Here is an 11,801-nt window from a genome sequence, read left to right on the forward strand (position 1 = left end):
CCTTTTTTAATCTATCCCATTAACAAAATGGTTTAATTAATCACTGACATAGTTAATTATACTAAAATACGAACATAATTTCTGGGATGATTAATTAAGATCATGATTATAGTCATATTCTTAGTGAATTTGGTGAGACACTAGCTAAAGGCGGATTTGGCTCCCCTTCATTACTCTTTTCCTCCATTTCGTCAAGTACACTTCTAAATGAGAGATATGTGTATTATTTAATTGTTCAAGGTCAAGATTATATTGCATTAACTAGTATCATAACCATAATTAAGTGAATAAGTTTTGAACAAATAATTTCTTTAACTTTGGTAAGAAAAATGTTCCTACAAATCTTAGAACCCTTTGATTTCATTTTATATTTCTATATTCAAATATTAATATTGTACATTGTTTAATCGCTTCCTGTGCTAGCAAATTTATTCTTGAAATATTATGTTGAGATATTTAAAAAATAAAGGAAGAATTATCATTGAGGATAGACATCAGATAATAAAAATGGGAAGTAAAAAATGCATTAGAATTACAATGGTGAAAGTATCCAAAAAATTAAATATATATATTCTTTTTTAAAAATAAATAAAAGAAAACATAAATTTAAAGGCAAAATATTTTGTAAGACTACTATTAGGCTAAACAAATTAAACGTTGTTAAGTTCATGTTCCATAATTTCAATATTTAAATATAAAATATAAAATAAATTAATGATATAAATATATGGATACCAAAAATTGAGAAGAATTAAATATTCTTCCTAATTTTGGAGAGAATTTTTTCCAAAACTTATTCACTTAACTATGATTATTATACTAGTTAATGCAATATGATCTTGATCTTTAATAATTGAATAGTACACATGTCTCACCTCTAGATGTGTACTTGACGAAATGGAAGAAAAAAGTAACGGAGGGGAGCCAAATCCGCTAAAGACATGCAATGAGACTTGTCCATGCTACGTTCCTAAAAAATCGACATAAACACTAATATATACAGTACAAACAAATAAAGATGACATAATATATAAATATGTCATTTAATTTGGTCTTAGCTCATATTTATGTCCTCCAATTTTAGGTGAGTATAAATAGACACTTAAAAGTGTATAAAGTTGAACAAATAGACACATACATCCTACGTGACATCCTACATAACAATTTGTGTCCTACATGTATTATGCCACATATGACTCATGTGTGTCTACTTGTTTAACTTTATACGAGTTTAAGTATCTACTTATGCACACCAAAAATTGAAGACCATAAATGTGAGTTGACTACAAATTAAATGACATATTTATGTATCATGTCAATAAAAAAACAAACTAATTAGAACGGTAATGGAATGAATATACGAAGTTTCGTCTAGATCTATACTATGTAAATCTTAATTAATCAAAATTCATACAGCGTGATATTATAAACAAAGAAAATTATAACAAGGGGAAACAAACGTAGTACTAGAAATTGTCATGAATGCTTTCTGACTTGTGAGGCCAAGTGCTAGATATGACTAGCTTTGAGTGGTAGATTTCATCAATCAATATAAGGATTTATTAAAGATACTAGATTTGAAATTTTTGTAGATAAGTATTCTCTTGGGTCCCCCCCTTGATCACCCACTGTCCTTTTAGCCCAACTATATATGTGCATATTAATTTATTTTGTAAAACAATATTAATGACATGTATATATGTTTGGTGAGATAAAGAGTGAAAACAATGCAAATTTATGAGGAAGCTGCTGGATATTGATAGTTTAGTTGGTTATTCATAAATGACAGCACACACCCTCGTGGTCTTTATGCAATATCATCTCCATCAATGACTCACAATTCACAAACTCATTAAAGTGTTTTGGCTTTTATCTACTCTACATTACCCTTTCCGTCCCATTTTAACGATCATTTTTAACTTTTTATGACCATTCAAAAAATATAAGATATAGTTTATTGAGTTATCTTTATTTATTAAATATTTTTTTAAAAAAAATTGCACTATAATGAGGAAATACTGTATATATTGTAAAAATATGACATATGAATCTAACTTAACCCCTAATCTAGCTCGTGAGAAAATAATAGTCTTAGTCCATATAAGCAAAGTATGGGTCTATCCGTTGCCAATATGAAACTCTAACACCCCTTCACTCCCTAGCCCAACAAGAGCGCGGACCAGGAGGCCAAACATGAATGAATATATCATATAAAGATATGCACTTGAGCCTAATTCAACCTCAAAAGTTAGCTCATGAGGAAATGATTATTCAAGTATTAGTTATAAGCAGATCACTAAATCATTTTTCAACTAATGTGAGACTCTAAGCCACTCTAACAACTATTTATTTGTTTCTTGTATTTGTTGCTTACTTTTCTCTGATGAACTATCCTCGACAAATATAAATTTTGAATCAATCTTATTAGTCGTCAAATGAATATAGTAATAAAATATGATTAGGTTAGAGTCGAATTCAAAATTTAAATATCCACTTGAATCAACATAATTACGATAATCTATTTAAATTTTCCTCAACTTTTTCCTTTAACATATTAAGGTACCTTTCTTTTTTTTCTTATCCCCTTGGAATAGTTTTTTGTACAAAATAAAATTCATAGGATATTTCATTATGAACCAAAGAAAGTAACAGTTGAACTGCCCTATTAGGAAACGACAAAATTCTTGACTTATTGTACTCCGTTTATCAAGGTTTCGAAAAATCTAAAATAGATAATGTTGTCCAAATAAACGAAGGTACACTAGATTAATTTGTAGCCAATAGACAAGTCTTCTGACATTGAGTTTATACAAGTACAACAAATTATGGGCGTCCATTTAAAATATGGATAGAACAAAAACAAAGAACTTGACAAAAATAATTATTATATATGTTTGGAGTTTGTCTAAAATAATCTTTTAATTTAGGAAGTACGTTTGACACTTCCATTCTTTTATGTTTATAAAAAATGAGTAGCTTTACGCCTTATTTATTTTGGTTGAGGTTGGTCGACAATAATTAATTAGTAGTTGCTGAAGAATGTGTGGTGGTTGTTGATATGTTGGTAGTACGTAGTTGATGGCGATGCTAGTTATATGATCATTTGGTGTGAAGGATAAAAATAAATAGTCATGGAATAAAAAAAATAGTGATGAGATAAATTTTTTGTGTCTTGTTTGGTTGCAATGTTTGAAATAACTTATCTCACCATTTATATTATAGTAATGGGATAATTTATCCTAGGATAACTAATCCTGAAATAACTTGTTCTCAACCAAACGACATAGTGGAGGTGATTGGTACTAGAGATCACAATGGTAAAGTGATTGATAGTGGTAATGGAGGTGGCGGCGACAATTGTGGATATAATTATATTGATGAAGGTGACAATAATGATTGATAGTGGTGATGATTGTGATAACAAAGATGGTTAGCGACGAATGGTTGACAAGTGATAATAGTTGTAATGGTAAAAATAATTAATGATGGTGACTGATGAATAATAATTTTGATAAAATGGTACTGAAAATTATTTTAATCGTCTAATATTGAACCATTCAAATTCAAACCTCCTAAAGAAATGAGGCCTTATACTCCATTACAATAAACAATAAGTGGGCCATAGTTATATTTAAAGGAAATGTCTAGTGCTGATTTTCTTTAAAATATACAAATTGGAAAAAGAATGAATAGTCAATAGAGATATAATTTAGACGAAATGTTTTTTTTTTCGGTTTAAACGTTTTACTGTTTTTTCACGAGTCAATTTTGTAAAGTATAATAACTAATCATGTAATATTAAGTACGTACAAAAAATAAATTCAATATACCTTTAAAATATAGTACAAAATTGTTTTTTTTTATAATTAAAGAACCAAAAGTCCTCAATCCAAAAACACAATCACTTTTCTTTTTAATTAATCTTAAAATAATTCTATATTTCAAAACAATTTAACTTTGAAATGACTATTTTTATTCTTAATAAATGATTTATTGTCAAATTTTAGACCATAAATTTTACTCCCTACGTTCCTTTTTAGTTGTAATAGTTTCCTTTTTGAGATTCAAACAATATAAATTTCGACTAACATTTGAAGATGTTTTTTTTTCATTATATTGATTTACAAATAGTTTCTATATAGTTTTTGAATATCTAAAATTTTATTTTAAAATATAATCGAAAGATTTGAAAATTAATTAAATTAACTCTCAAAAAAAACAACATGCAAACTAAAAAAGAACAAAGATAATTAAAAAAAATATTTTCTTAAATTTTGTATCAAATTAAATTAATACAGATGAATTAATTAGATGTCTTTTGGCAACTTTATAAGTACCACACCCATCCAATAACTTTTCCCATTCACACAACTCCTACCCAATCATTAAACAAAAAAAAAAGACTACAAAAATTTAGTATTCTTCATTTTTTTCCCTCCAATTAAAAAAAAGGCAAAAAAAACTCAAATGGGTCAGACCCTTTTAGACGCTCTGAACGTTCAGGTCGTCGGTTCCGGCGAAAGAGTTTTGGTTTTAGCCCATGGGTTCGGTACAGACCAATCCGCTTGGAGTCGAATTTTACCTTTTTTTCTCCGAGATTACCGTGTTGTTCTGTATGACCTTGTCTGTGCCGGCAGTGTAAATCCTGATTTCTTCGATTTCCGACGTTATACGACACTTGACCCATATGTTGATGATCTTCTACATATTCTCGATTCTCTTGGTATCGATCGTTGTTCCTATGTCGGACACTCTGTCTCCGCCATGATCGGAATTCTCGCTTCGATTCGCCGCCCTGAACTCTTTTCTAAACTCATCCTCATCGGAGCTTCTCCCAGGTGATTTTTTTTTTATTATTTTGAGTTTTCTCACTTTTATTGCTCCCAGGACTCGTTTGGTGTGAGGGATAAGAATAAATAGTTCTGAAATACAATTTAGATGTTTTGTTTGGTTGACATGTTTGGAATAACTTATCCCACCATTTATAGCATAGTGATGAGATAAGTTATCTATATACATGGTGGATTAAGTTATTCCAGAATAACTAATTTCAAAATAGTTAATTGTTCCCAACCAAACAATCACTACTACTTTAGTTTTCAATAATTTAGAATTGGAGTAACTTTTTCTCTTTTTTGGTATTCTTGTTGCTGTAATAGCTCACAAATCATAGGAGAAATGTAAATCTACTAGGTAAGGTGTTAGCAGGGTGAATTTATCCATGGTGACACTTTTAAGTTTATTTGAGTTAATTTAAACTAAATTGGATTAAAATTAAAATATAGATATTTAAAAATTTATATTATTAATCAAATTTCATGGAATTTAAATTTTGATAAATAAAAAGTGGCAAATAAATTAGGATAGGAAAAAGTAATACTTGGGGAATAGGAGTGTGTGCATCGGTTGGTTCAGTTTGATTTTATGTATTATTGGTTCAATTTATCTATTTTTGGCTTTTAAATATGTTAAATCAATAAGATATTTTTTATCGATTTATCGATTTTGGTCCTTAACGGTTCGATTTAACCAATAAGAAAATACTTATAAAATAAATATATGACTTTTCTAATAAATTTGATGCGAAAACACAATAATGTAACTTTACAAATACTCATAAAATAGAAACAATAATAACAAACATGAAAAGAACTATACAAGTGTAACACAAAGAGAAATTAAAAATAATAAAGTTCTTACTTTTTTTTTGATTTGCACCGGGTGTCCGAGTCTCTTTGAGCCCCGACTAATCCCGGGGGTGCACAGGCCCTCGGCAAGGAGTTTCCCGCAAGTGCACCACGGTTAATTCAGGTTTTAATAAAGTTCTTACTTTAGATTTTAACGTTTTGTATAATGTGAAATTATGAACTCAAAGTCATTGTAAAGTGTAAATTGAAGGCTAAAAGATAAATATAGTAACTAATAAAATATTGAAATTAATATATAATATTTATGTACAAGTAAAAGTAGTAAATTACTAGTTTTTATGGGTTATCGGTTTATCCAATAACCCAATATTAAAAACCAATATCGAACCGATAATTCAATAATTTTTTTTTTAAAAAAACATTAACCCAATACCCCAATAAAACAAACCAATAACAGTAAACCAATAACACTTTTCAATTTTTGCACACCCCTATTGGGGAATATGGATTTTTAATTTTTTTTAAAACTACATCTGATATTTAAGCCAAATTAATAGACACATCACACATGTATTCAAATGAAATGGGTAAATGGATTGTGGTAAAATTTAGTCCACAAATGACATTTAAATATATAGCTCATTTATGTAGTCTAATTTTGGAGAGTCGAAATATCATTTGAGATATTTTTTTAAAAAAAATCGAGGATATTTTAAAGATAATTTCTTGTTATTATATGATATATGTATGTATAATATCCTTTTGAGCATGAATTTATTGGAACCAAATTCTGTACCTCATAAAGTAGTAGTAGAATTTACTTATGTCGTACTATCTTTAGATATTGTTTGCATATTACGCGGACTATATTATTATTGTTTGTATGCATGTATAGTATCTTTTATTCAGCAAAAATTTACAGAATCGACTCTGTACCCCACAAAGTAAGGATAGAATCTGCTTATATCCTACTTTCCTTCGACTTCACTTGCATATTACATTCACTTGCATAATACATGGACTATGTTATTGTTGTTCATATGTATGTATAATATTTAAGTTTCTATACATACATATAATATTGAGTTTGGTTGGCCTACTTAGACATCTCTAACCCATCTTTATTTTACTCTCCATTCTCTATATTTAGAGAGTAAAATAAAGAATAGGTTCTCCAATCACTCTCTATTCTTCAATTATAGTGAGGTGAATAGTAGATCTCCAAATTTACTTTTTGATTATTTTAATATTATTTTTATTATATTACGATTTAAGTCTTTATCATTTGTAATTATATTCTAATGTAATACAACATCTAAAAATATATTATTAACAAGTTACTACTTCCACCCAAATTAATAATTTTTCTATTTTAATTTTTTAAAGGAAATGGTCACTTCAAATGTGTAATTTAAAGTTATTTTATTATTATTTATATTATATAAGATTATTAATTAAGTCTCTAATATTTGTAATTATTTTCTAATTAATATAACATCTAGAACATATTATTGATAAGTATACTACTTTCATCCCGAATTAACAATTTTTCTAATTTATTTTATTATTATTTTTTGTCATTTTAAATATGTAATTTAAATTATAATTATTTTTCATTATGAAGTGTGTACAAAATTTACATGATAATTCAAACAATCTATTTTTATGTTATAGTGATAAGTTATTAAACGACACTTTTTAAAGACTGAAAATATTTGATGCAATAGTTCAAAATGGAATAGCAGAAGTAAATTAGTACACGGAATGATTGGATACAAGACGAAATTGTTAAATTTAAACAATTTTTAGGGCAAAATGCTCATTTTGAATTCCGTAATACATTAATAGAACATTTATGAGAGTAACGTAATAGTCTTGAAAGTTAAGTATTTATGTAAAATTTAAAAATAAATTTTACGATGATACAATATTAATAATGTTAATTATATTTCATCAATAAATCACTTTTATTTGAATTGTTCGTTAATGTGTATTATATAATATTTATTGTAATTTATGTTATTTAGAAATTTTGAATAAAATATAATTTTATATTGAATGGAGAATTTGAAAAATAATAAAATGTTGTATTACATAAAAATTTATAGAGTGATTATTGCAAAAAATAAAAGAAGAAATGATTTATATTACTATGAAATAAGAAAATAAGAATGGAATATAAATAATAATATAATATAGAGGAGAGAGAATTTATTTATTTTTTTTAAAAAATAAAATAGAGAATTGAATTAGAGTTAATTGTTTGAAAAATCAGATAACTCTATATTTGGGTGTAAAATAGAGGATAGGATTGACTTAGAAATAGGAATATTTAACGTGGTCCTTTTGTTTATTGTTTTCTTTTACTTTTTCTCAATTCCCCATAAAGTTAAGAGTACTATTGTCAAACTAACTTATCTTATCCTAAGTTTATGTTTTGACAAAATTCATGAATTTATTTGCTTAAGAATGTTATGATCAATCAATTGACATTTCATGTTATCAGAATCCTTATCTTAAACTTAAAACTAAACAACAAATCTTTTGTTTTTCTTTTTTTCTCCACCAAATCTTTAATAAAATAATGTTGTACACCATCAGATTCTTGAATGATGAAGACTACCATGGTGGATTTGAACTTGGAGAAATAGAGAAAGTATTTTCAGCAATGGAGGCAAATTATGAAGCATGGGTCAATGGTTTTGCCCCGTTAGCCGTCGGAGCCGACGTTCCGGCGGCTGTACGAGAATTCAGTAGGACATTGTTCAATATGAGACCGGACATAACATTGTTTGTGTCAAGGACAGTGTTTAATAGTGACATGAGGGGAGTTTTAGGTCTTGTGAAAGTACCATGTCACATTTTTCAGACAGCAAGGGACCACTCAGTACCTGCTTCAGTCGCGACGTATTTAAGGAACAACCTTGGTGGGAGGAACACCGTGCATTGGTTGAATATTGAAGGTCATTTGCCACACCTTAGCGCCCCGAATTTATTGGCTCAAGAGCTAAGGAGAGCTCTTTCTCATAGGTGATCGATCTTATTGAAGCAGGTACAGAGTGGTTGAACTCATAGAATTTAAATCCTGAATTTTCATTTCATTTCCTCGTACAACCAAACCAAAATCAAAGAGAAAAAGGGCTATGCATGGTTTGTTTAGTTTTTGAACCTTTGATACACTTTGTGGATTTGTGGAAAAAGTTTGGATTTTTACTAAATAGGATGTTGACAATATTCAAGAATAACAATCCTTGCAAAAAAGAAACTTGAATACACAAAGTTTGAGTTTATTTTTTTTGTGTGCATTACAAGTTACTTAAACTAATGTATGATGACTTTTGTTCCTCAAATTTTGCTTTGGTGTAGCTTATCCAAAAAGAAAAAGAGGTTTTGGTTTAATTTTCTTGTTCCAATTTACTATGTGAAAATAAAGCAAAGAATATGATTTTTTTTTCTTTTCATAATTGACATTACATATTATAATGTGCGTGCTTTTTTTTTTATTTCACAAATTAATTGACCCAAATTAGAGTATTAATTTATTATGAGACGAAAAAAAGAAAAAGAGGTTTTGGTTTAATTTTCTTGTTCCAATTTACTATGTGAGAATAAAGCAAAGAATATGATTTTTTTCTTTTCATAATTAACATTACATATTATAATGTGCGTGCTTTTTTTTTTATTTCACAAATTAATTGACCCAAATTAGAGTATTAATTTATTATAAGACTAAAAAAATCTCACATAATTAATGTCAGTTGTATGAGGGAGAAAAATAAATTTTGAAGGAGATGGTGACACCAGGCAAAATGGCAAGGNCACAAATTAATTGACCCAAATTAGAGTATTAATTTATTATGAGACTAAAAAAATCTCACATAATTAGTGTCAGTTGTATGAGGGAGAAAAATAAATTTTGAAGGAGATGGTGACACCAGGCAAAATGGCAAGGAAGGGTCCATTATGATTATCCAAAAAAGAGGATAAGAAGATGCACTGATAAATTTCACGTGAGAAAGTGTCACTTCTTGGACCATTTCCACTTTCCTCTTTATTTTTAGGGTTATATTTTTCAAATCCACTTTTGTTTTTTTCTCTTAAATTCATTTGGTATTTATGTAAAGAAGAGTTTGCATCTTCAAAAAAAATAAAAAAACATAAAGTCATGTGGTACAAAATAGAAGTGTCAGTCTTTGTTAGAATTTTAAAATAGGAACAAAAATTATACTCTCTTTTGTGTACGGTTTATTTTGTTCTCTATATAAAGGACCTGCCATGTTAAGACTTGAACTGATAGAATTGTACTAATGTAATGAGCTGTTAATTAACAATTTCGTGTGGGATTCTAACATTTGATTATATTTAATTTTTCATTATAAGAAAAAAAGTAAATAGATCTAGTGATACTTTTTTGTGACTTTTTTTTATGTAGTTCAAGAAAAATAGATGTATGAATTATTTCTTGAGTTGAGAATCTATTAAAAATAGTGTATATCTTATTTTCATCGGACTCTATTATATTGAATATATTATTGTTGTTTACCATGATGTGAATTGTTTATAACAAAGTTTGAATGGTCTTGTTATGGATTTTTGTGACCATTATACTTTCTGTCTTATTACCTAATTTAAATTAAAAAGAACCTATCATATGCAATTCTATCTTTAATAGCTGGTCAATCTTTTATTTTTCAAAATCAAATTTGAATATCACGGGATTTTCTCACCGCTTCGTTCCTTGTAATTATCTTTAATAGTATTTCTTCCGTTTCAAAAAGAAATCATTATAATAAGAATTTGAGCCCAGCGAGTCATATTTTCTTGGGCTAATTACCCGGTCATAATTGATGGCTGTGAGCTCTCAAGTGTTTTGGATATATAGCCCATAATATAAGCCATAGTTTCAGGCCCAGGGTATTCACAAGGGCCCATATCATTACAATGTGAACATTCAGCTAATTTTAGGTTGCAAAATTTTCAAAGGAGTCAATTTTGACATTACCATTTAATTTATATACAGTTTTTAAACATTGAGTTTACCAAATTAAACTTCAGATAAAATGACTAAAGTACAAATGAGTAAATAATTTTTGAATGACTAAAGATCAATCAATTTTGCCTGACATCAACCATTTTTGTTTGGATTTCATCCATATGTGCATGGAGTTCAGATTAAAATAACTGAAATCAAACAAAAATATCTAAATGCCAGCCATATATAATTTCAGACATTGCATGTAAAGTTAAATTTTATCAAAATTTATTATAGGTATCGTATATTTGAAGTTATTCCAACGTCGATACATACATCAATAAATTTTAAAAGCAGACACAAGTTAAATTTGGTGTGGATATTCGGGCCTTTGCCTTTTTCGGGTTTGGACAATATCTATGGGCCACTTGTCCTCACTTATGGGCTGATATAAGATGGTGTTATGGACAAGATAGATTCAAGATGGAATATTCAACTTGGGGGTAAAGTGTTCCTTAGTAAGGACGATTACATATTTTGGACAAATCGAAACCTCTGATTAAGATTAAAAGACATCACAATTTTTGGTAATAAATCAATATTCTTGATTGTATCACAAACTTAAATGATGGCTTGTATTAGAAGTTAGAAACTAAGAACTCTTGCGTGTAATATTATTATATGTTACTTAATTGGACTTAAATATAACAAAAGAAAATCTTTAAAAATGACCATCTTCATTTTCTTTTTTTCTCTCTAATAGATATGTATATATAACTTAATTAACCTAATAAATCAAGAGCAATTGGTATGAGATGACCAACGAAATGAAGGGCAACTAAGTTTATCGTTTTCTTTCTTAAATTAATATAGTAGCCTATTAATTATTTCCTTGGTAATGCAATCATATTAAAGTAATTACATTTTTCTTTCTTGGGATATAAACTAACTATAGAAAAATTAATACTCAATATTGATAATTCTAACGAATTATAGAAACAAGGTGGATCTTGAAGAGTATGTTGATAATTCTAAAGAATTATAGAAACAAGGTGGATCATGAAAAATATGAAAAATAACAAGCACATACAAAACGAATTTGAAAAATAGAGCTTTGTATATGCTTGTCATATTTCATATTTTTCAAGGTCCATCTTATTTATACGTATATCATGTATCAT

General features: G+C 28.0%; 1 protein-coding gene across 1 annotated transcript; it reads left to right on the forward strand.

The window, feature by feature from the left end:
• Positions 1-4,394: 4,394 nt before the first annotated feature.
• LOC125856380 (probable strigolactone esterase DAD2) lies at positions 4,395-9,101 on the forward strand. Its single transcript, XM_049535912.1, has 2 exons — positions 4,395-4,838; positions 8,250-9,101. The coding sequence occupies exons 1-2, from the start codon at positions 4,468-4,470 to the stop codon at positions 8,680-8,682; spliced, it is 804 nt and encodes a 267-aa protein (XP_049391869.1). The 5' UTR covers positions 4,395-4,467; the 3' UTR covers positions 8,683-9,101.
• Positions 9,102-11,801: the final 2,700 nt, after the last annotated feature.

Source organism: Solanum stenotomum, chromosome 2, assembly GCF_019186545.1.
Source record: "Solanum stenotomum isolate F172 chromosome 2, ASM1918654v1, whole genome shotgun sequence".
NCBI classification, from domain to species: Eukaryota; Viridiplantae; Streptophyta; class Magnoliopsida; order Solanales; family Solanaceae; genus Solanum; species Solanum stenotomum.